The sequence below is a fragment of the Camelus dromedarius genome, chromosome 2 (assembly GCF_036321535.1).
Source record: "Camelus dromedarius isolate mCamDro1 chromosome 2, mCamDro1.pat, whole genome shotgun sequence".
Lineage (NCBI taxonomy): Eukaryota > Metazoa > Chordata > Mammalia > Artiodactyla > Camelidae > Camelus > Camelus dromedarius.
Window position 1 is genome coordinate 26450312 of NC_087437.1, and position 27314 is coordinate 26477625.

The window sequence follows — 27314 nt, forward strand, 5'->3', positions numbered from 1 at the left end:
TATTGATGGACATTTAGGTTGCTTCCATACCTTGGCTATTGTAAATAATGCTGCTGTGAACACTGTGGTGCATGTATCTTTCTAAATTAGTGTTTTTGTTTTCCTCACCTTTATACCCAGGAGTGGAATTGCTAGATCCTATGGTAGTTCTGTTTTTAGGTTTTGAAGATCCTCCATGCTGTTTTACATAGTGGCTGTACCAATTTACATCCCCACCAACAGTGTCCAAGGGTTTCCTTTTTCTGTATCCTTACCAACATTTATTATTTGTAGACTGTTTGATGATAGCCATTCTGACAGGAGTAGTGATATCTCATTGTAGTTTTGATTTACATTTCTCTTACGATTAGTGATATTGAGCATCTTTTCATGTATGTGTTAACCATCTGTATCTCTTCTCTGCAAAAAATGTCTATTCAGGTCTTCTACCCATTTTTAATTGGGTTGTTTGTATTTTGATATTGAGTGGAATAAGCTGTTTATGTATTTTGGATATTAGCCCCTTATCAGTCATGTCATTTGCAAATATTTTCTTCGATTCATTGGGTGTCTCTTCATTTTGTCAGTGATTTCCTTTGCTGTGCAGAAGCTTTTAAGTTTAATTCAGTTCCATTTGTTTATTTTTGCTTTTATTTCTTTTGCCTTAGGAGACCGATTCAAAAAAATATTTGTGCAATTTATGTCAAAGAGTGTTCTGCCTATGTTCTCTTATAGGAGTTTTATGGTTTCAGGTCTTACATTTAGGTGTCTAATCCATTTTGAGTTTATTTTTGTTTGTGGTGTGAGGGAATGTTCTAATCTCATTGTTTTACACGTAGCTGTCCAGTTTTCCCAGCACCACTTATTGAAGAGACTGTCTTATCTCTACTGTTTATTCTTGACTCCTTTGTTACAGATTCCACACAATTCTTTTATTTCAAAATTAGGGTATTCAGATTACTCAGATACACATTAAATGAAGAATGTCTAGTTAAGGAAGAAAGATGGAATCTAAAGAAAGAGGGAAAGATGGCTTATGTCATTGAACTGTTAATGAGAGTTAAAATGTCATTACGGTCTAGTACTGTCATTAGGGTCTAGTACTGTTTTCCGTGGAGTAGCTCTCCCCAGTGTGGCGGGTAGTGACCCTAAAATATCGTACAGGAAAGAATGATGTGGGAAAGGGATTTAATCTTGGCAGGATTACTTGCTGCAGTTTTGGATCTTATTTCAACAATTGTTTATTTCCTACTGTCCTGTAGTATTCCCAGAAATTTTTATTCTATAGATAGAATTAATAGTTTTTACATTCACATCTGAAACTTCTACTGTTGTTCCATTCTCATTTGCTTTGCTTTGGTCACTTGAGAAAGAGATTTTAGTTTTTAATTTCTTCCTTCTTCTTCAGTTAATAGAAGATCATAACTAAGTTTTGAGAACTATCTCTATTCTCTAAGTCCCCCATTAATTTCTTTACTTCATTTCTTTTCTTTGTAGAGAAAATAGCTTTTTTATCCTGTGTTAGAAATTCAGGTTGGGGAAAAATGGGTAGTTTGTGCCCAGGCTGATGACTGAATTACTGTTGCTTTGTCTTGGCAATTCTGAAAGAAAAGAAAATCAGTTTTCTAGAGAATTTTTTTTCAGTTGGCATTTGGAAAGATTTAGAAGCAGAGTTATGCCACATTTTCTGCAGAGGATCCACAGAGGTCCCATACAGTTTGGTAAGTAAAATGAAGCTCCAGTTCTTAGGTTGCTGGAAGTGCCAAAACCCAGTAGAGAGCCCGGAGTGGGTAGTGGAAGAGGTCAGGCTCCAAAACCACCCAGGGTCTGTGTTATGCTGTTTTCTTTTTTTCTGACTTTTTTCCTTTCTGTATTTTAAAACACATCATACACAGAAAAAGTATTTGTATGTACAATTTAAATAGTAAAATAAGTATCTGAGTACTCATTACTCAGCTTAAGAGAGACCTGTTACTTACTAATGTTAATTAGTTAATGTTATTAATTAACTTAACTAGACTTCATTAAAGACTTTGTTAGGTAAATTCTTTGTCTTTTATATTTAATTCATCTCCAGATCATATTAAACTAGTATTAATATCTTATTTTCAGGAAGGAGCTTCCTCTTTGGAATATTTTTGCAGTAATTTCGAATATTTTAATAAAATGATGTTAAGTATACCACAAAGTGTTTGCTTATTAAAGCTGCTCATTTTCTGTCTTGTGTTTGAAAAAGCTTGTGATGGGAAAGATTCTTGCTGAGGTCAGAGCAAATTCCAGCCAGCAGTAGTATTCGTTTCCTATTTCTTTATTGTGGATTACTTTTTGCTCCATACTATTTTTTTTTTTCCTTCTCATTTGATTCCAGCCTAAAAAGCCCCATGGGTATATCTTTTCTCACTTCAGCTTCCTGGTAGTAGGACTTAACGTTTTATGCAGTTCTATGTGCTGAGCTTATAGTTTAGTGCCTGCAACACCAAAATGAAGAGGCAGTAAAGAGAGGAATGTAGTCAGAGATCTGTCACTGGGTGGCGCTGAGCATCAAAATTCTCACTGTAATAGCTCTATCAGTTATTTTGCAAGTGCAGTATGAGTCCCTGGCATTATTTGGAAATTCCTAGTAGGTTGATAGCAAGTTTATAGTTGTCCTTTTGTTGCACACAAATTTCTTCCAAAAAGCTTTATTAACAGTGGTGTGTGGGTTAAAATGGAACTTCTGCTGAGTTAGGATGAGAAATAATTAAGATTTGATGGGACTATGAATCCTATTAGTATCCAAAAAATATGAACTTAGGTCAGAGCCTTCATTTTAATATGCACTTTAATATACATAGGTAACTAGAGAGTATTTTATGGATACGTTTGTTAACTTTAAATTGCAATTCTCAAAATTAAATACTTACATAGTTTTTAACTAATGTAGTTTAACTGACATAGTTCATTATATAAAAGTAAAAGGTTTTTTTTTAAAGAAAAGCATCCTTAAACTAATAGCAAGCATCAGAAATAGCTGTGCTTAAAGATTTATTTTTAATCTTTAGTACTAATCATGTACTGAACACCAGATGTAATATTAAAACTTCATTTGAAACAACTGCATTCACATACAAGTTAATGACTTTGATTTTGTGATGGCATGTTACAGAATAATACTGTTGCAATGAGTGGAAATGCACGAATCTCTTTTCTGATTGCAGACAACCTACAGAACATTAAAAACTCACCATATGAATGAGTTTCAAACTTTTTTGACTTCAACGCACGCTAAGAAATTTATTTTTACTCATGCCCCAATACATATACAACACACAGCCTATAATAAGGTCTTATGAAATAGTATTTACCTGTATTAGCTAAAATACTCTGATATATGAAATTTCCTTTTATTAAAAAAAAGTTCACCCCGGTCCACTAAATTATCTTTACCTACAATTTGCACTACCCTCAGTATTTAAAAATTGCTTTCCCATATACAAAGATTGACTTTAAAATGCTGCCACTGGGACATAACATAAAATCTTTAATTAAGGGTTAAAGTTCCAAGGGTTCTGGCTTTTTCTGCTCTACTTGAATATCGCTCTTCATCCAAACACAGATTTTACCAGCCTTACCAAAATCTAATGAAACAAATTCAACTTTATCTCTAAGTCTAAATACTAAACAAACATATACATTTGTAATATGCCATTTATCAAAAGGGCAGCGGTCTCAGAACATAACCTAAAACAAGAGAAGGAAACATGCCATTGTACCACCATAATAAATGTCACAAAACTTCAGCTTTAGAACCATATACTCTTCCTGACAGTTTTTCTTGGAACTTTTATGTACTTAACTTTTTTTTTTAAGAATAGAATTCTTATCAAGTGTACTTCTTTATTTCACTACTACAGAAAAGAATATAAGGGTGGAGCGAGGCTGTAATGACCACTAAAGGTAGTAAGCACAGAGAGAAGGGAAGTGACATTTGACACTTAACATTAAGGAGAAAACCCATCTAGGGTCCAGTGAAGCACGTTCATGATGATCCCCATGTCACTAGAAAAGGTCACATTATGTTTGGTGTCTTCCTTGAAACAGCTGGGGAAATGCAAAATATTTTAGAAAAATTTTTATCCACAATGACTGAAGTAAAATTTTTGGCATGTTTTTAAGGGGGAACTAAGCAACAAATAAAAGGCAATTTCATTTTTGTAGCATATATCATGCTGGATAGGGCTGGATAGATAATTATCTTACTTGTGATTTAGTTTAATTAAACAAGTATTTTTGTGAGAGAGATTCTTCTAGGCTTGAGATACATACCAATAAACAACATAGTTCTTTCCTTAACAAACAACGTCTGGCATTCAGAATGCTCTAAATGTTATTTTATCTGATCTCTGTTTTTCAAGGTAATATCAGGCTTAGTTTTCTAATAATGTTTTTACCAAGAACCATAAAAACATTATCTTTTGTTAATTTTTCAGGTAATACTTTAAAATACAAAATATCACAAATTTAGATTTCTAATGTTGTGATTTCCATTTATCTTTAAAGCAGCAGGATTTTGGTTTTATCTTTTTTGAGAACATGGTTAGATTAGTTCACATTTATGTCCTTTATTAATGAACTATAGCAGTTGAAAATTATTCTATTTACAGTTAATTATTGTGATATTGCCTTGATTTAAATGTATCAGGTTGTCAAAGTACTCAGATGGGTATTAGAAAAATAATGCCCTTAAGACAAAAGCTTGTAGTTTATATCATAATTGCCTAAACTGTTTTGGAATAGCCTGGTCTTTTGTGCCTCATAACTCTCTCTCTCTCACACAGCAGTGTTCTCCTACATGTTCACAAAGTACAGTTACCACACTCAGGAAATTTACTATTGATAAGTACTATATCTAATAATACAGAGTATTTATATATATATTTTATATATATATATTTAAAATATATATGTGTTATATATATATATATTATATATATATATATATATTTTTTTAGAAAGTATATTCTATCTAATTATTAGAATAGGTGTTTAAATTTTCTGATTGTCCTCAGAATGTCCTTCTGCCGGAAAGCAGATTGAGAGCAAAAAGAAAATAAATCACATGATTAAAGGGAGTTCAAGAAAGTTTAGTCATTCTCTTCCTAGTGGTTAAGCACTCAAAATACATCTTCAGATAGATGTAATTTTTACATTTATAGATAAACCAGGATAGTTAAATTTCCCTGATATTCAGTATGTCTTCCTCTACTTCTGTTCTTACTACTTTACTTGTTTAAGTAAATAAAACTATAACTTGTCACTGAAATTTTCCTCTAAATCATATATTTTTTATTCTGCATGAATTACAATCTGAAATATTTCAATATAATATTCTCTTTCAGCTTCCCAATTAAAATCAATCACCTTTTTACACTTGTAATAAAAATGTAGAAATAATGATCTAAACTTAAGGTTGTATTCTCATTAAAATTGGAGGAGAAAGTATTTAAAATGGCTTCTATTCTAAATCAAACTTCTTTTGCCTATCACCTAAAGATGGATGTTCTTTGACACAACATTGTAAAATGACTATAACTCAATAAAAAAAGTTAAAAGAAAAAGATGGGTATCCTCTGAAACTGTGGACATCTACAGGAGATGCATGTATGGTGTTCATGGAATATCATCCGTCTGTCTGAAGTAATTCTCGTTTCAAGCTTGCCTTTCACTACTGTTCAAACATTACAAATTATTCTCCATGCATGGAAAAAATAGCACTATAATTCAGATAAAGTCTTTAGAACTTGAAACACATTTTACATTAAAAATGTTCTTGTTCCAAGTGTGCTCATTTTACATGAGCAGACAGACTGATAAAATAATTAAATTCTTTTCAAGGTTTTTTTCCATCAAGGAAAGTCACCTCTTGGATTTTTACCTTTCTTGCAGGTGTATAACCTAGAAAAATACACAGGTCTGCTTATTTGTAGTGTCTTCTTCCAGGGGAAAAGCAAAGTCCACTTAATTCAGTTCATGTATAGATGTTAAAGGAGATTGAAGACTCTACGATATGTAAAAATGTGAATGAATTATGTTTTATTAGAGGCTTATTTAATTATTTTTAACAACCAGGTGGCTATATTTATTCCAAATATTTGTTGAGTGAATAAATGAATTAATGTGCTGAAAATCTGTAAATTTTAATCTCAAGTCCTGATACTTTAAATTCTACCTACCTAGAATATCTGTGTGTAGAAACCTTGCTACCTCTCAAATTTAGTGTGCTCAGAACCGTTCCTTCTTCTTCCTTATGATAATAAGCTTCATTTGTCAGCTTTCCCATTTTTGGTTAAGGATATTCCCTGAGTTTCTTAGAATCAAAAACTGATTATGAAAAGGAATAAAAAATAATGGTCTTTCACTTCATTGCCATCATCTTGCCTTGTCATAACAACTTTCAGATTTTCAGTATGTCCTCTACATGTCAGTCTAAGTATTTGCAGATTGTTCTAAAGGATTTCTTTAGCCATGTCAACCCCTCATTCAAGTGCCTTGGCAGAGGCGATCCCACGTCTACTTTTCTGAATGGCCTTCAAGGTATGGCACTACCTGTCCCTTTTTTCCCCTCTCCTCACCTCTGTCTCCAACAGCAACTATAAAAACCAGTAGCAGTGATAATAACTAGCTTTATTTAATGTGTGCCAGGCAGTACCTAAGTTCTATTTTAAGTGCTTTACATATAACAAATCATTTAATCCTCAGGATAACGTTAAAAATTGAATGTATTATCATGCCCATTTTATAGAAACTAAGTTATTTGCCTGAGTTTATACAGCTTGTATATGACAGAATCTGAATCCAAGTAATCTCCTTCCAAGAGTATACTTTTATCTCCTCTGCTTTTCTTCCTTTCAGTACCACTCTTCTTTACTTAGTAAGGTCATTTAAAAATTTTTTGTTTTGTTTTGTTTTGTTTTTAATATGCCTTGTTAGGTCCTGCCTTTTGTCTTGTTATTTCTCCATTCCTCTCATGTGAGAAATTTCCCCTCAACTCTTTCCACTGTTAGCCCAAATTTCCTCTTTTTGTTAAAGTGTAATCCACGTCCAATAAAATCTGCTGTATTTCAGCCTAGAGCTTTTTCCCTCTCTAAGTTTCTTTAAACTCCATCACACTATTTTAGTACTTTGCTTCTTGGCTTATACTCTGTTTTGTATGTAAGTTTTATTTTGCCCATAAGATTTTGAGATTAATGTTGTCTAAGTCTTGATGCTTTCTCAGTTCAGTTTCTCTTCCCAGACATTTGCAAAATGTTAAGTAAGGTTAATAATCCTGTTTCTCATCTCCATTCATTGGGAAACCCCAGGCCTCTCTATCTAATCAGATAAAGTTGTGTTCAAATCTCAGCTCTGCCTAAATGTGACCTTATGGGGCAGTTTCGTTTACTCATCTTTCCTCGTTTCTAAAATATAGAAAAGAATATCTATATTGTAGAGATGTGTTAGGTATTAGAGATAATATACGTAAAGCAATGGCACATAGAGGCTTCTTTTACTCATGCATATAGCCTTTGGTCTGGAGCCTTGTTATGTATGCTTTATCAACAGTTCCCCCACAGCTCCTCATGCCTGTGTGTCCCTTAAAAGATCTCTACTCATGATCATCTTGACAGTGCAATTAATTCTTTCTTCTTCCAAGGCCTGTTTTATTAGTGTCAGTACTAATAATTTGTCTAATCTGGAAATAAGATGAGCTACTGTGTCATTTCCAGGATTCCTTTTAGAACCTGTCTTACTGAAGTCTCTTCCCTTAGCAGTCTGCTGTCTTCTGGTATATTGGCTATTTATAAGCCAGCAGTCCCATACTTCCTTAAAACTCTTGGTAAGGTGCAACCTGATCTATATAATTGAGTTGCTGCTAATATGTTGATTCAATATAAACTATTTCTGATACCACAATTTGGGCCAATAGCTCTGATCAGTTTCCTTTAAAGGGCAGATTGGCAATATACAGCTCGGAAGACTTTTTCATGTAATTTTCAGCTTTGATGGCTCTTTTGGAATTTAGGTTTGGTTACTGAGCATGCTTTTTATTTATGAACCTTTGAGTTTGTTGCCTCCATGTGACAACATGTGTTTGAAATTGCATTTTATGAATGTGAAACCAGGCACATGCTTACTGAATGATTTAGGTCTTATTTCTGCCTCATGTGTTTTTGACAATACCAGCTGCTGCTTAGTTAAAGATGTAATTTAATTTGACTGACATAGTTCATAAACACAGATATACTGTCCTTGTTTGTATTCATAAGCCTGTTGGTCCATATGTTAATGTTTCTTGATTTAATTTCATTAGTTTATTTTAAAAATCAATAAAAACAACAACAAAAACCTTGGGAAAGCCTTGTTTCATTTTTTGAAAACATTTCTCTTTTTTTGGAACTCACATTTGTGCTTACAGAATTCCTTCCATTTTTAGTGGTTTTCTTTTTTTTTTTAATTTTTTTAACTTTTTTTATTGATTTATAATCATTTTACAATGTTGTGTCCAATTCTAGTGTAGAGCACAATTTTTCAGTTATACATGAACATATATATATTCATTGTCACATGTGACAATTAGTGGTTTTCTAATTTAGAAATTTTATTATTAGAGAACAGCTTTTGGTATTGATATAATTTTGTATTGTGTTAATGGAACCAATTGCATTTTGGATGTATAAGAAAGTTTTCCTCAGTTCCTTGGTGCAGTTTTAAGAATCTAATGACCAGTATAGTTACACATATAGTAGATTGTTGTAAACCCATTAATTTATATTGATGATTCTTAATTTGCACTTCAGAAAGCCTCTTGTAAAACTGATGATTATTTTGTCCCTTCTTACCAGGAAAGTTCACACATAGACAGCTGTCAGAGATTTAAGAACCCCAGGAAGGCTTGTTCTGTAAATGAGGTAGTACATGTATGCACAAGTATAATATAAGGCAGTATGTAAAATATTTAAGAAAAATATAACAAATTGATATAAAAACTCAAAGCAGGAAGCAGTTATACTGCACTTGGGGCATCCTGTGCAACAGGGCATGGGACAGGGCAGATTTCACGGAGATAATGGAATCTGAAGGCCAGATTAGGCGTTCAGAAGACGAGGCCTGTTCCAAGCAGAGGTGATAGTGTGAGCAAGAAGAGACCAGAGAGCACCTGACCTGTTTGGATCTCCTTGAGGAAAATGATTGTTTCTGATCTGCCTTGAGTTTTGCATTGTGCCCAACACACAGTACCTTACTTGTTACGTAAATTCAGCAAATGCTTATTGAATTGAACCACATTTCTGATACTTTATCATAGTTCCTGAGACTACCTTTCTCTGTATCCTAGAATGTATCTGCTCACAAATATATATTTTACAGTGAAGCAGTTAAATCATGTAATTTCAATGACTGTGTATTAGTTGGCTTTAAAAAGAAGTGTAAAACTTAAGTTTTATATTAGCAAAGAACAGCTTTTGACATAAATTATGTATTTCTTAAATTGTATCTCAGGGAACAGTTGTGTTTCAGATTTGTGAAAGAAACATTTCTTAGTTACTTGGTTAGCTTTTTGGGAACAGTTAAATGGTCATTAAAGCATCAGATAAACTGGTAGAAACTCCAGCCAAGTTTACTTTTGTTTAAATAAAAGCTAAGTGAATTCTATACTGCTATGATAATATAATGACTATATAATGACTATGTATGATTATATAATGACTATATAATATAATGACTGTATAATATAATGACTATATAATAATATAAAACTTAAGAAATTTTTTTCCCTCTCCTTGGAAGGCAGTAAAATCTATGGGGAAGAAGCTGTGGGGGCTAGCATTTTCTCAATTTTAATTAGATAAGAAAATCTACCTAAAATAAAACATGCACACATAGGCAAAAAATAGTAAACTTACTTTTTTGATTATTGACGTTTACTTGCATGACTGCAAAACGTTCCTAGTAATAGTTTTGTTTGCTGGTTGATTTTCTTGCTACTATTCCCAACATTAAAGCAGTAGGTCCTATGTTGGTGAACTATTTATGCCATTTTAATTGATTTTTTAAAAAACTCTGCCTAATTTTATCTCTTGTGTTTATAATGTTATAATGTGAGCTATTATTTTAAGCACACATTTTATATATTTTCTCATTCAAGTAATATTTAATGAGTGCTTACTCTGTGTCAGGCTATTTCATAGGGGCTATAGAACCTGTAAAGATGAACAAAATATTAATTCTTTGAGGTACTGCAGATTCAGAGTTTTGTGGTAATAGGATAAAATTATTCTGATTGATTCACATTATTGTCTCTCAGAATTCCACCTTGCATTGTGGGGTATGGTAGTTTCAGAGAAGGCAGGGGTAATGTAGAAGAGAATTTTACTCTTGCCAGATGGGATTGGTTGCATGAGCCTCATTTCTCTTACCTAGTATTCAAATCCAGAGCCTATAGAATACTTGGGCATTCATTTTTCTCAAAAACTCAACTCTTACGCTTTCCTTCACTCTTTGAGTTTGATTCAGGTCTTATCTTTATTGAATTATAGTAGAATTTTGAATCATTATATGCTAATAACTAAAACAGAACTAATATTAGACCTTCTGGAAATTCTTTTAAAAATTAATTTTAGAAGTATTATAAAGAGGCACTTTGAGAGACACCATTATGTACTGATTATGAGGTAATATATTTCAAGAATTTCTTACCATATTAAGTATTTAAAACTATATGTATAGTTTTAAAGTATTCAGAAGTATTTCAAGTGTTCAAAACTATATTATATATATATGTATATATTTTTTGAGTATCCAGTTTTCATTTTATTTAACAAGTATACAAATAATGATCTGATTTTTTATTTTTCCCAAATGGTCCAATGATGGTATAAAAAGGAGGTTAGGTCTGGGTTTATTTTTATTTAAAACAGATTATTGTTTTAAAAGTGAGGTGTGGTAACATGTTTGGATACTTTTCAAATCTTTTATGTAAGAAAATTCTGCCACACATCTAGCCATATTCTTATGGTGTGAAGCTTACTAATTTGGAGACTAGCTTTAAGAAAGATTGTATGGCTAGATAGAACCGAAATAAACAACTTCAGGCTAGAGGTATTTTTAATTCTTTCAAAGCCTTAGAAAGGAATTTTAAAGAAAATGGTCGATGATGAAGCTAATAATAAGAATAACTTTTATTTGACTCATTTTTATGCATTAGGCATGGTATTAAGCATTTAAAATTACATTACATATGAGAAAAATATTGTCATTCTCATTTTAAAGTTGGGAAGCTGAGGATTAAGGAAGAAAGAGTTTGCCCAAGTTTATCTCACTAATAAGTAGTGGAGGTAGAGTTGAGTTTTCAAGGGCTGATGACTCTTGAGCCTGATCACAAATCTCTACCTCTCTAGAGCTAGACAGGTTTATTGCTTTGGATCCTTTTAGTATGGTAGTTTGTATGTCTTCCCTTTATTTGCTTCTCATTTCACTTAATGCCATGAAGGAAATCAAGAAGCTATCTAAAGAAGTCCTTGATAATCAATTGTAAATCATTGATTATGTTTCGGGAACACACTTAAGATCTGTTTATATATATATACGCATACATAATCTCATCCTAGTTATATGCTATGGACTTGTTGATTTGTGTTTGTGAATTTGAGGGACCTTATGACAAAGACTTTATTCCTCATATCATGACTGTTTTCTAATTTGCAGGTTTTAAATGCACAGAGAGCAGGATACAAAGCAGCCATAGTTCACAATGTTGATTCTGATGACCTCATTAGCATGGGATCCAACGACAGTAAGTACAGGTATCACTTTTCTTCTCTCCTGTTTGACTGATCATTCGAAACTAAAACTTGACAGAATTTCTCTTCTTTCATTTTCTGTTTAAAAAGCAAGATTTCTTCTCTGTCAGAAAGATAATTCCCAATTCTTAATCCTCTTAGGACAACTTTGTTCACAACAGAAGTGGAATTGACTTGTTCTTTCTGGAACAGTTAGTTGTCATTGTTGTTGTTTTAACCTATGTGTTTCATTTTATAGGATCCGTTGATATTTTGGTAAAAATCAAAGGAAAACCAGGCTTTAAATAGAGATAATCATATTGAGTTAGGAATGCCATAGGAGAATTTTTGTGGTTTATTTAGGGATTCACAACATTAATTTTAGGATATGCAGATGTACTGAGTAGCTACTGTATTCTTGTAGAATTTCAAAGCCCATACTTGTGCTTTCTTATACCACCAGTTGATTATTGTTAGCCCCTTAACATACATTGGCATGCCTATAGCTTTTCATTCAAAATGGGAATATCTTTCCTTATTCTTTACTAAATATTAGCTTGAAGGGAAAATGTGCCAATTTTAATGAAATAACTGGCTTTAATCAGATAGTGACTTTTAAGATAGGTGCTTTCACTCAATTTAGTGAGAGTGACAAAAGTGTCTTTTGTTGGGTTAATAAGGCTACTTTAGGACCACACCAAAGGCTGGGGGCTGTTTGTTAGAACTAACCATGTGATTAGAGGGTTGGAATTTTCCGTCCCACACCCTGATCTCAGAGAAGGGGCAAGGGACTGGAGGTTGAGTGATCTCCAGTGTCCAGTGGTTTAATCAATCATGCATATATAATGAAGCCTAATTAAAAACCCAGAAGGATAGGCTCAGAGAGCTTCAGAGTTGGTGGAAGCATAGAGGTGCTAGGAGCACTGAGCTCCTGAAGAGGACATGGAACCTCCGTATCCCTTCCCGTTTACTTTGCCCTATACATCTCTTTCATTTGGTTGTTCCTGAGTTACATCTTTTCATAATGAGCTGGTAATCTAGTAAGTAAAATGTTTCTCTGAGTTCTGTGAGCTGCTCTCACAGATTTATTGAACCCATGGGGTAAGGGTTGTTGGACCCTTCAGTCTATAGTTGGTGAGTCAGAAACACAGGTGACAACTTGGACTGGCCACTGGTGTCTGAAGTGGGGGTTGGGGATTCTTGTGAGACTAAACCGTTAACCTGTGGAATCTGATGCTGTCTCCTGGGAAATAATATCAGAATTGAGCTGAGTTGCTTGATGGTGCAGGGAAGATCCCCACACATACTGGCAATTGGGTTCAGAACCCAAAATACACTAAATACACTGCCAACATTCATGATTATTTTATTTTTGTTTTTCTTTTAGTATATAACCGTAATACCTCTTGTTTTAAGTTGTATTGAGTCATACATGCAAGAAAGATCTTGGAGCAAAGAACAGATATAAAGCTATGTACTGATATACTCCACTGGAATGTATTTAGGACTTTAAATAGCTACATCCTCAATGTGAAGTATTTTGGATTCCTTGACCAAAAAAAATCTTTTTATAACATGAGACAGTATTTTTTGTTGTTGTTGAGTTGAACTTTTTTCCTTCTTACCCTTAGTATAATCTGGGGCAAAATTACAAAAATATATATAAAGAATAAAACTAAGTAATAAATTCCTTAGTTAATTTCTTTATATTTTAAATTATCATTTTAATTTTCCAGCTAACTAATTCGTAATTGCAGAATTCATGAAGTACCCTTAAGAAGTTCTGGCATTTCTCAAAAAGTTTGACAACCACTGCTTAGGAATCAGAGGAACCGATGAAGGGATGTTACTTACCCAGTAGACTAGTACTTTTGGTAGTGCAGATTTGACACATTTTCCTTCTTCTCCTTTAATCATCTCCTTTAAAGAAAAATTTACTAGCCCACGTGATACCTCCCATGTGAGTCACTTATGTGACCTGTATACAATATTGGCAAAATGGAAAGCATACATACTCTAAAAATAGGCCTGAATTCAAACCTAAGCTCCTACTTGTATTGGCTGTATGATTTTGAGCAAGTTACTTACTCTTTGTGTGTTTTGCTGAAGGCCTGGGCCCAGGGTTTAGCAACCCTCAAGACTTCTCAAGGGGTTTGGGTTGGATAAACTGATTAGTTTTTGTAAACTGTTTACTCTTTTGACATGCTTCTAATAAAAATTTTGCAAGCTGGAAGTGTCAGTTCCCTTTAACACCAGTTTTGTTTTTGTAATAAAACCTTTTCTGTGATAATCATGTCAGTTCCTAAAGAAAGTAGAGAAAATATCAAAAGTGGCACATACCATATAATTCTGTTGTTGCTATGGAAATATTCCAGCTGAGTTACTATATTTCAAAGATTGCTTAGAATTTTGGTTCCTGACTTTATTACTTGGATTACTTTCTGTAACATTTTACTCCATCCTTGAGTATGTGTAAGTTGGAACATTTCATATTTCCAGCACATGTTGTAAAGATCTTTACCATTTTTATCTTTGCTGTTACTTGGTAGAGGAAAAGAAAGCGTGGATTTATTAAAAGAAGTATGTATCTATCCCTCTTTTTTAGACTTAGATCATAGCCACAAGGAACAGAGCAGAGGTTCTAATATATGGAAACAAAAGAAAGTTTTAAAGGCCCCTTGTTGCCAACATTTCACACAGGAATGTGTCTGTTTTCATTTCAGCTAGGACAGTGAGCCAGTCACATTTGTCATCTTCAGGGGCAGAATAATGTGGTGGGGAAAACACAAACTCCAAGACCAGGAAATGTGGTTTATTCCAGGCTAGATGATATATATGAACTAACCTGTGCTGCTGGAAAATTTACTAACCTTTCCTGGCCCTTTATTTTCATCTGTAAAAGGGTGAATGATTTTAATTTTTATTTGACTTGACAAGATCGTAAAGATCATATGAAAGGCAGTGGAATGAGGAAACCCTTCCACGGCAGAGTGGGAAGAGCCAACATTAGGAATCAGAGCCTCAGGTTTGAGTCTAGGCTGTGCAAATTCCTAACTGTATGATCAGAGTAAGTTATCAATATGTCTGGATTTGTTTCTTCTCCCTTTTTCCTTACTTTCTTCCTTCCGCAAATATTTTTTGACAGCCTGCTCTGCATCAAGTGCTGTTTTAGGCATCATGACTACAGCAGAAAATAATACAGCTTTAAGGCTTTGCTCATACTTTTCATTGAGGTAGCAGAATGGCAGTGGTTAAAAGTGTGGCTTCTGGGTAGTGCCTTACAAGATTTGAATCCCAGCTCGACCACCTACTACCTGTGTGACTTTGGGAATGTTACCTAACATCTCAGTGCCTCAGTTTTTCTGATCTGTAAGATGGGGATGATAATAGTACTTCATTCATTACGTTGTTGTTGACGACATATAAAACATCTAGAAGACTGCCTCGTTCTTAGTAGTCATTCGAGGGTTATTTAGCTGCTAGTATTATTACTGCTGTCATTATTATTATTGCATTCTGTTGTGGGAGAGAAAATGAACACATAAGCAAAGAGGTATGTTATACGTCAAGTAGTGGTAATATATACACCAATGAAACCACCACCACAATAAAGATAGCTAACATTTCCGTCACTTCCCAAAAGGTGCACATTTCAAGTTCCCAGTTTATCCCTTCCCACCCCATTTGCCCACTGGTAACCATAAGTTTGTGTTTCTGTCTGTGAGTCTGTTTGTTTTGTAGGTAAGTTTGTTTGTGTCCTTTTTTTAGATTCCACATATAAGTGATATGATATGGTATTTTTCTTTCTCTTTCTGACTTACTTCACTTAAAATGACAATCTCCAGGTCTGTCCATACTGCTGCAAATGGCATTATTTTATTTTTTATGCCGTGTAGTATTCCTATACACACACACACACACACACACACACACACACATATACCACACATACATATACATATACATATACATATACATATACATATACATATACATATACATATACACACACACATACCACATCTTCTTTATCCAGTCATCTGTTGGTGGACATGTAGGTTGCTTCCATATCTCGGCTATTGTAAATAGTGCTGCTGTGAACATTGGGGCAGAGAACATTTCTCTGAAGCTCTGACATTTGAGCATAGGTCTAAAGTGAGAGGCTGAGCCACACAGATTTCTGGAAGAGGATATTCCAAGGAAAGGGAACAGCAAGCAAATGCAAAGGCTCAAAGATAAAGCATACTTGGTGTTTTCAAGGTGTGGCAGAAAACCACAGTGGCTGGAATAGAGTGAACAAGGGAGTGAGATAGAGTTGCAGGTAATGAGGTTAGAAAGGGAGCCACTGGCTAGATCATGTTGGGTCTCGTAGGACTTTGGAATTTGTTCTATGTAGGTTTTAAACAGAGGTGTGAGGTGACACATTTTAAAAGGATCACTTTGGTTGTTCTTTAAAAATAGACTGAAGGTGAAAGATGGGCAAGAGTGCCAACTGAGAGACCAGTTAGAATGTAGCTGCAGCAGCTGGGCAAGAGGTGATGGTAATTTGGAGTGTTAGTAGTGACTGTAATGAGAAGTGATAGAATTATGGATGTATTTTGAAGTTGATAGGGTTTGATATAAGGAATAAAAGAAGGAGAGTCAAGAACTCCAAGATTTTTAACCTGAGAAACTAGGTGAATAGTTATGCTTTTTACAAAGATGAGAAAGAGTAGGAGTAGAGTTGATTAGGGAAAGAGACATTGAGAGTTCTGTTTGAGAAATAATGTTTGAAACATCTATTAGTCAATCAAATGATGGAGATATTGAATAGGCAATTAGGTACATAAATCTGGAGAGGTTGGGGCTGGCCATTTAAATTATAATCTGTCTGTGATGTGATAATACTACTTGGCAGAATATACTTCACAGAGCTGTTTTATGGATCAGAATTACAATTTAGTGTTTTTAAAGTATTTTGTGAACTAAAACATATTTGGTTTTATTTTCAGTAGATAAATGATATTATAAAATCTCCAAGATGGATATGCATATTTGCCTACATTATTTTTTTTTAATTTATTTTTAATTTTTAATTGAAGTATAGTTGATTTACAGTGTTTTACGTGTACAGCAAAGTGATTCAATTATACATAAATATATTCTTTATATTCTTTTTCAGATTCTTTTTCATTGAAGGTTATTATAAAATATTAAATATAGTTCCTCGTGCTATACAGTAGATTCTTGTTGTTTATCTGTTTTATATATAGTAGTTGTATGTCTGTTAATCCCCAATTCCCAAACCCCTGCCCCCTCCATTTCCCCTTTGGTAACCACGAGTTTGTTATCTATGTCTGTAAGTCTATTCCTGTTTTGTAAATAGGCTCATTTATATCATATTTTAGATTCCACATCTAAGGGGTATCATATGCTATTTGTCTTTCTCTGTCTGACTTACTTCACTTAGTATGATAATCTCTAGGTCTATCTATGTTGCTTCAAATGGTATTATTTCATTTTTTATGACTGAGTAATATTCCGTTGTGTGTGTAGACACACACACATCCCACATAACTTTATCCATTTATCTAAATGTGGACATTTAGATTGCTTCCATGTCTTGGCTGTTGTAAATAGTGCTACTCTGAACATTGGGGTGCATGTATCTTTTTGAATTAGAGTATTCTTCCAGTATATACCCAGGAGTGGGATTGTAACTCTATTTTTAGTTTTTTAAGGAGCTTCCATACTGTTCTTCATAGTGGCTGCACCAATTTACATTCCCACCAGCAGTGTAAGAAGGTTCCCTTATCTCCACACCCTCTCCAGTGTTCATGATTTGTAGGTTTTTTGATGATGTCCATTCTGACCTGTGTGAGGTGGTACCTCATTATAGTTCCTATTTGCATTTCTCTAATAATTAACTATATTAAGCATCTTTTCATGTGCCTATTGGCCATCTATATTTCTTATTTGGAGAAATGTCTATTTAGGTTTGATTGGGTTGTTTGTTTTTTTGATATTGAGCTATGTAAATTGTTTGTATATTTTGGAAATTAAGCCCTTGTCGGTCTCATCATTTGCAAATATTTTCTCCCATTCTGTAAGTTGTCTTTTTATTTTGTTTATGGTATCCTTTGCTGTGCAAAAGCTTTTAAGTTTAATTAGGTCCCATTCATTTATTTTTGCTTTTGTTTACATTACTGTAGGAGATAGATCCAAAAAAAATTACTGCAATTTATGTCAAAGAGTGTTCTGCCCATATTTTCCTCTAGGAATTTTATAGTATCTGATCTTATATTTAGGCTTTTAATTCTTTGAGTTTATTTTTAATATGGTGTTAGAGAATTTTCTAATTTCATTCTTCTACATGTAGCTGTCCAGTTTTCCCAGCACCACTTACTGAAGAGACTGTCTTTTCCCCATTGTATATTCTTGCCTCCTTTGTTATAGATTAATTGACCATAAGTGTGTGGATTTATTTCTGGGCTTTCTGTCCTGTTCCATTGATCCATGAGTTTGTTTTTGTGTCCGTACCATACTGTTTTGATTACTATAGTTTTATAGTATAGTCTTAGGTCAGGGAGCATGATTCCTTCACTTCCTTTCTCAAGATTGTTTTGGCTATTCAGAGTCTTTTATGTTTCCATACAAATTTTAATTTTTTTGTTTGAGTTCTGTGAAAAATGCGATTGGTGATTTGATAGGGGCTGCATGCATCCTTTTCTCCCTTCTTAATCTTCTGACTAAAGTGAGGAGCTTTTTACATCTCTTTAGATACCATAACTCAAGGAAGTTATATTACTTCCAATAATTACAAGCCAGTAGTTACATGCCAAAAGTTCCTCTTTGAGTTTATGGGAGTATCTTCATGGAAGAGTAAAATATTTTACAAAGGGTATACAATTCCAAGTTTTAATTATTAAATAAACTAAATTTTAAACTGATATATGAAAGAGAAAGATCTCTTAGCATGATAGAAAATATCTCCCTGAAATATACATGGTTATATAACAGTACCTCTGCAGCTATTAGAAATGATGAGATTGGATTTTTATTCATTGACATGACAGGATATCTGAGTTATCCTATTGAGTGGGAAAAAAGCCTACACTTTCTCCCATTATTTGATGATCCCATTAATATAAAAATTTAAATATTTATTGATCTCATTAATATAAAAATAGTGGTTAAATATTCCTTAACTAACCATTTTGGTTCCTTCCTTCCTGGGGCTTATATGATATGGGCTCTGTCTGTGTGTGTGTGTGTGTGTGTGTGTGTGTGTGTGTGTGTCTGCGTCTATGTGTCTGTGTGTGTGTTTGAGAGAGAGAAAAACAGAACGTGTGGAACAAATGATTACGTTTGCATAAATCAAAACAATCTGAAAGTGAAAAAAATTTACTCTGCTAAGGATACCAAGATTTTAAGACTTTAAAACTTGTCTTTATAAGAAAGAAAAATACATCAGTGGTTGCTGAGGCTGGGGGAGGGGTTGATTGTAAAGAGGCTTGAGAGAATTTGGAGGAATGATAAACCATTTTATATCTTGTCATGGTGGTTACATTATTGTTGTATGTATTTGTTGAAGCTTCTAGAACTGTTTATGTTACTTCAAATAAAAGCTTTGTCTTTGGTTGGGAAGAATTATGGTTGTGTTCAGTTTTCTTCCTGTTAACTTGTATCCACCCCCCTTTTAAATAAATAATAAATATGTGTTTTTTAAAGAAATGTAAAACAGAGTTATTGTGAAAAGCATAACAAAAGAAAACAAATAGACTTTCTCTAAAGCCAAATCTGTTCAGTTAACTCAAGCTATAAAAATATGGCTGCTTTTTAAAATAGTAACAGCAAGAGGATTGTTTTTATTTTACTTCATGAGTAGTGGGTAATTTTTACAAAGGTCTTTTTTTGTTGGCATTTGATTTTGTTTTTTTTTAATATAGATGTAAAAGTCAAATTTCTTAAGACAGCAATCAAAACACAAAGCTTCACCATGAATTTCAGGCTCAGGAGGAAGTAGAAATTTACCCAGCTTCCCTATCCTATACCCTTCCTGAACTCCTCTCAGCTCTTCACTCTGAAAAGTCTTAGATGTGTGGTGTTATTTTTCAGACTGTTGTAAAATGGTCTTTTCTTACATTCTTTGGCTTACACCTTTCCTGGGATTGGGTATGTAAAAAAAGCTTTTTCACTTTTTTGTTTAGGAATTAAGTTATGAGTGGAAAGAAAACTTTACATTTTTCTTTTACTAATAGTCAATCATGCCTGTAGAGGAATAAATCAAATGGAACTATTCAAAATAAGAATTATATTTCAGTTTCATAGGATTATTGAGATACTGCAGTAATACATATAATGCAAAATGTTAGCTTTCATTATTGTAAATGTAATAATGTTTCTCAACTATATTGATGGTGGTATAAATCTGCAATCTGGAAATCAAGATTGAAAATTTTAAAGGAAATCAGAAGAAAATTCAAGTTGATTGTAATTGTTTCCAGTTGCATTTGCTGCTATTATGAAGAAAGTTGATTGTACACTAAGTATGGGCTTTAAAGAATAATTTTATTATTGTTTTATACAGTTGAGGTGCTAAAGAAAATTGACATTCCATCTGTCTTTATTGGCGAATCATCAGCTAATTCCCTGAAAGATGAATTCACATATGAAAAAGGGTAAGTAATAGATACAAAAAAAAATCATGTAGCTTAAAATTATTCTTTGTAGTAGAGTAAAATCGTGTAATATTAGTTGTTTCAGACTGTATTCTCTTGTACTAAATTATCTCTTCTTAAGTTATGGTTTTAATACTTATTATAGTATTTCCTGTGTATAATTACATATTGAAAATAAATTTATGCTAGAGAGATTAAGGCACCCATGTTGCTAAAAGATAACCAAACTTTCCCATTTATAGTTTAATTAAATCATTGGTATTTAGAAGCATTGTGATTTATATTTATATGATACTTTTCATTGACGTATTTGTATTTTATTAAAAGAAATATTTTATAAATAAAGAATTCAAAACACAGTATGGTAAGTAACTAACTTCTACAAAGACAAAAAAATTGTTTTTAAGTTTAAAAAGTTTCACTTGGAATTTAAAACTTTTATATGGAATTCGCCCCCAAATCTCATTACTAAAGTAACATATAAACTATAACTTAAGGCACAACTGTCTCATCTAATATAGAAAACAGTGCAATTCACACTTCAGAGCTTCTTCCATGAAACAGATCCCCAAAACAGTGGACAGGAACAGACTTCTGACTAAGAAGAACAGTAACAATATTAATAATAAAGCAGTAGTATTTATGAAGGATTTAGCAAGTGCCAGGCACTCATGAAAGCAATGCTTTTACATTTGTTACATTTAATTCTCACAACAACCCTCTAGACGTTACTATTATCTCTTACTATTTACATTTGCCAAAAGGGGAAATTGGCACAATGAAATTCAGTTCTAATATTTAGGAGGGGAAAATATCCACAAATATTTGAGGCTGAATATGAATAAAAAGGACGGGGAGAGGTTTTCTGTTTAAACGGTTTTTGTCATTTTTCCCTATATGGTTTTGATATTTAAAATACTGTTCACATATTTTATGCTCAGAACATTTTTACTAAGTTAGGGAATTAATTTTGGATGTTATATGAAGAATAGTTAAGCAGGGTGCTATTTTATCAGCCAGATTTGTGTAATTGATAGGAAGGGAGAACTACCACTTGCTTTTACCTTGATATTCCATCATTTAGAAAAATTCTATGTATTTTAGTATGTGTTTTAAAGAGTATTTTGTTTTGTTTTGTTTTTAATTATAAAGTCACACTTTTTAAATTAAAAAGTAATATATACTTGCTGGTAAAATATGGAAAATTCCAGAAATATAAAATGTTTAAATGAAAGTCCCTATGATGCTATTCTCTAACAACAGCTACTGTTTTTAAAAAGTTTTTAATTTTTTCCTCTGTATTTGAATGCTGACATTAATTAGTGATAATGTGCTCATTAAAATAGTACCATAGAATACCTAGTACTTTTGTAACATACTTTATTTACTTAATATTTAGACCCTTTCCATGTTAATACAAGTCCACAAAATCGCTATCCCAACTCTTGGGGACAGATGTATTATGGAATTGAAACACTTTCAGATTTTTAAAAGTTAAGTAACAGTCCCAATAGGATTTGAGGCAGCATCCCATAATTGAACAAATTATATATATCTCTCTGCAATGAATGTATGAGTATTTTATCATGTCAGTTCAGTTCAGGTTGACCATCAAAGGAATTGCAAACATTACTTTTTAAAGCTTTTTAGGTTTCAGACCTGTGCATGAGGGATTGTAGACCTGCGCATACTGTCTGCTTCATCTATCTGCTGGCTGGCTTGTTGGTCAGTCTGTCTGCCTGCCTGCCTACCTACACTTTAATTTACTCTACTTTTTATTATGGAAACTTACAAACATATTTAAAAGTAGAGAGATGAATATGATGAATCTGATCATTCAGTTTCAAAATTATCAATTCATGGCCAGTTTTGTTTGGACTGTCCAGCCTCAGGTGTTCCCCCAACTCTTCCTTCCCCACACCATGATTATTTCAAAGCAAGTCCTAGGTATCCTGTCATCCCACCTGTAAATATCTCAGAATATATCACTAGAAGATAAGGTTACGGTTATATACAAAATATATAACTACATTATCATTGTTTCACCTTTTGTTTTTAAGTAAACATTAATATCAACACGTTTGTCTTTATTGTCACTTCAGAGCAAATAAGGACATGTGATCACCCTATTTTTAATCTGTAAGTTTGCTATGCCTCTTTTTTCTTTTTTCCTAATCATTTATTTTTTGAAGAAGCAGGATCATTTGTCCTGTAAAATTTACCACAGTCTGGACATTCCTGACTGCATCCTTGGTGTATTGCCTAGAATATTCCTTTGTTACTTGTTTTCACTGTAAATAGCTAATTAGATCTAGAGGGTTGTTCAAATTCAAGTGCAGTTGGAGGGCCAGGAGGATAGGTAAGGCAAGAATAATTTATGTGTTATTATGTATTTCCATCAGGAGGCATAATATTTGGTTCCCTCTTTGTAATGTGATCAATCATTAATGATCAGTCGGGATCCATTAGTTCTTTAGGATTTGCAGCTAATCTAATTTTATAATTCCTTCTTCATTTATTAGCTAAAATACTTCTATACAGAGAACTCACATCTTATAAATGATTACTTTGATGTACAGTCTGTTTAGGAAAGATAGGATAAACACTTGATTCTTCCCCTTTATTTACTGTTTTTAAAATGATTTGGCTTGCTAGTATCTTCCAAAGATGATTTAACACATATATTTAAAGTATAACGAACTCATGAGTGAAAACCTATTTAATATGCTTCAGTCCACTGCAGTTATCATCTTTATAGATGTTCACATTGTCTCATTTCAAACTTTCTCAGGTTTAATCCTGATTTCTTTCTACATGAATCTAGGAGGTTTTGATTGCTCTTAGTTTTCTGTCTGATAAGATGTTCCAGGCCCATTTTGTTCCATTCTTTTCCTGACATGGAACCAGTCATTTCTCCAAGGAGCTCTGGTTCCTCTTAATTGAACATGGTATTTAGAGACTGAGGGGGTGATCATTACTCCTGGGTTTGTCATTCTTTCTAGGGCTTTTCAGTGAATAGAGCTAAGAAATATATATGGTTTTAAAGATACAATAAATCATGATACTGTTGCTTCCAATTTAAATTCAGGACTATAGGATTTTTACTCTATTTCATTGACCTTACATCTGTAGTTTATTTTTTGATGCTCGAAGACACCATCATAATTATTTATTTTCTTCTTTAATTACACAATACACATACAGCAGACTCAGAAGAACAATACCAAAACTATTACCAATATTAAAAAAAAAAGAGTTCTTTCTCTTCTTAAGATATCATATGGACACAGAATCAGATTATCACATTTTAAAGACTTTGAGATAATTCTTCTGTGATCTGATTCTATCAACTGGAAACACAGGTCTAATTGATTCATTTTGCTTTAAAATTTTAAGGATTGCTTTTACCACCCCCGCATTGTGACTTCTATAATTATGTATAAGCTTAAAGTCAGAATCAACAAAACAATATATATTCAGGAAAGGTCACCTTCTGAGTGTCATCCATCCTGTCCACCCTATTCCTTTCCATCCTCACCTTATATTACTTACCTTATAAGTAATAATTTTTTTAAGTGTTTAGTTTATTCTTTAATTTTTTAAAATTATAAGCCAATATCTATCTCGTCTTCTCCATCTTCCACCCTCAGTACATAAACATTATTTCCTATCTTGTTTTTTTTCACTTAACAATATATCATGGAAATCATACCGTATAAGTAAATAGAGATATTCTTCATTCTTTTAACAGCTGCCTAGAACTCCTTTTGTAGGCTACAGTTTAATCAGCCAGTTGTCTGTTGATGAACATCAGAATTTTACAGTCTTTTGCTATTATAAATAGTGCTATAATGAATAACCTTACATAGAAATCTTTCCATGTTTTTGCTAGTATACCTTTGGAATCGATTCCTCGAAGTGGAATTGCTAGGTCAGAGGCTAAACATATCTGTATTTTTGCTACATACTGCCAAATTCCCATCCGTAATAGTTGTGTCAACAGTATGTAAGTGTCTCTTTTCCCCCAGAGTCACCAACAAAATATATTGTCAGATTTTTAGATTTTTACTAATCAGATAGGTGAGAAATGGTATGTTGTTGCAGTTTTAATGTGTATTCCTCTTATTATAAGCAAATTTGAGTGTCCTTTTTTATGCTTAAGAAATGCTTAAGAGCTATTTGCATGCCATTTTCAATGAACTGTCTATCTTTAGCCCATTTTCCCTATTAGCTTGTTGGTAATTTTCTTGTCTTTTTAGAAGCTCTTTATTTATTAGATATGTTAACCATTTGTTCATTATATGTTACAGGTATTTTTTGTACTCCAATGGTATTGGTTTTTAATGCAATCAAATGTAGTAATCTTTCCTTTGGGCTGCTCATTTTCAGTCTTAGGAAAGTTTCCCCTGCTTCTAGGTTATAGTGGAATTTACCTGCATTTATACTTATATGGTTTCATTTTTAACATTAAATTTCTGGCTCATCTGTAATTTATCCTATATATACTTTGAAGAATGTATCCAATTATATCTTTTTCCAAATAATCATCCAGTTATCCCAACAGTGCTCCTAAAATGTTCATCCTTAACCCCATTTGAGATACTGCCATATTTCCATGCATAATTGAATTTTCTGTTCTTTATCTTTTGTCTGCCAATACCACACTGTTTTTCATTACAGGGCTTTATTATATACATTAGTATCTGCTAGAGCATACCCTCCCCCACTCCTACTCCTCTTTCTCAGATTTTTCTTAGCTGTTCTTGTTTGTTCTTTCAAATTTTTTATATCTTTATTAAGATATGTTTCACATACTATAAAATTTATCAATTTAAAATACAAAATTCAGTGATGTCTGTATAGTTATAGAGTTTTATATATATATATATATAGAGAGAGAGAGAGAGAGGTGGAGGGTGAGAGAGAGCGAGCAAGAGAGGAAGCAGCTGTCACTACATTCTACTTTTACAACTTTCCAACACTCCAAATAGAAACCATGTATGTATTTGCAGTCATTCTCTAGTCCCTACGTTCTCTTCCCCAACACCAGCCCCAGGCAACTGCTAATCTACTTTCTGTCTCTTTGAGTTTGTCTCTTCTGGTCATTGTACATAGATGGAATCATACAATAAGTGATCTTTGGTGATTGGTGTTTTTCACTCGGCATAATGTTTTCAAGGTTTGGCCATGTTGTAGTTTTATTCTTTTTTATTGCTGAATAATTTCCATTGTTTAGACATACCACGTTTTGTTTACCCATTCATCAATTGATGGACATTTAGCTAATTTCCACGTGTTGGTTATTATGAATAATAGTGCTGTGAACATTCACATACAAGTTTTGTGTGTACTTATACTTTCATTTCTCTTGGATGTATACCTAGAATGGATTGTTATGTAGTAACTCTGTGTTTATCTTAAAAAAATTTTTTTGATTATGTAAGTTTGAGGTGTACAGCACTATAGTTCAATATCTATATGCACTTTAGAGTGCTCATCATATGCTTAACTTTTTAGGAACTGCCAGACTGTTTTTCAAAGTACCTGTACCATTTAAATTCCTGCCAGCAATGTATGAGGATTTTGATTTCTCCTTCCAAAGGAATTTGATAATCAACTTGTCTAGCTCTGGAAAAACCTGATGATATTTTTATTAGAATTTCATTATATAACTAAATTAATTCAGGGAGAATTAACACTTTTAGGATGTTAAATCTCCTTATCCAAGAACATGGTATGTCCTTCCATGTGTTCAACTCTTTTTTATGTACTCAGGAAGTTTATTCTAGCTCAAAACCAATGTGAGAAAAACATTTCTCATTAAATTTATGCCTAGATATTTTATTCTTTGCTATTGTAAGTGAGGTCTACTCTTCTACTATATCTACTAACTGGTTTTTATTGTATTTATAAAAGTGTATTTTTGTACATTGGTTTTTATAACCTGCAATTTGACTGAATTCTCTTACTGTTGGCAGAGTTTTTCCATTGCCAATAGAAATAGTTTTATCTTTTCCTTCCTAGTTCTTATGCTTATAATTGTTTTCTCTTATCTAATTGCGTTGGCTAGTACCTTCAATACCATGTTAAATAGTAATGGAGATAGCAGGCATTTTTACCTTGTTCCTCACTTTAGTGAGAAAGCTTCTTGTTTTGTCTTTAAGGGTCTGGCTTTTTATCATATTAAGAAAGTATCCATCCATTTCTGTTTTATTGTACTTTATTCCTTTTAACTACTGTTCATTCTAATTCTGGCTTCCATCACTTCTTAGCTGTGTGACCTTCAACAACAATAAAAACTTGTCATCTCTGGGCCTTAACCTCTCTCATCTTTAAAAATGATGTAGTGCCTACAGCATACAACACTGCTATGAAGATTTAACACGTTAATCAAATTCTTGGAGGAATACCTGCTACATAGTAAATGGTTCATAAATGTTAGCCATTAATCTCCTCTCCCAACTTTGGTCTGCTTCAGAAAGTGCTATGAAAATATCCTTGATCATACATCACGTGCGGTTGCACAAATGTGTCTTTATCGAAAGCACCTGAAAGTGGACCCGCTGGAGTACAACAGTTTTAAATTTAAGTAAACAGCTGTCATACTGCCCTCCACAAAAAGTGAATCAATTATGGAAAGCCAATGTTTTCTTTTATTTTTGCCAATAATATGTACTATCAGTCTTTTAAATTACTTGCTTCTCTGATAAGAAAACTCATTGGTTTTTTAGGAGAGCCAGTGTTTTCCTCTGCTCTTGCCAATAATATGTATTATCAGTGTTTTTAAGTGCTTGCCACTCTGATAAGGAAACTCATTGGTTAAGTTAGCATTTTCTATTCATAGAGAACTTTTCTGTAAACCGTTTGGTATTTTTTATTT

General features: G+C 33.1%; 1 protein-coding gene across 3 annotated transcripts in view; it reads left to right on the forward strand.

The window, feature by feature from the left end:
• RNF13 (ring finger protein 13) overlaps window positions 1-27314 on the forward strand; it is a 115861-nt gene that overhangs the window by 52900 nt on the left and 35647 nt on the right. For 2 of the 3 annotated variants that reach the window (XM_010980552.3, XM_010980551.3), the window contains exons 5-6: window positions 11701-11788; window positions 20344-20434. In XM_010980552.3, the coding sequence (XP_010978854.1) occupies window positions 11701-11788; window positions 20344-20434 (179 nt within the window). Of the gene's footprint in view, window positions 1-11700; window positions 11799-20343; window positions 20435-27314 lie in introns of all 3 variants that reach the window. The other variant, XM_031449177.2, reaches the window with a different exon arrangement.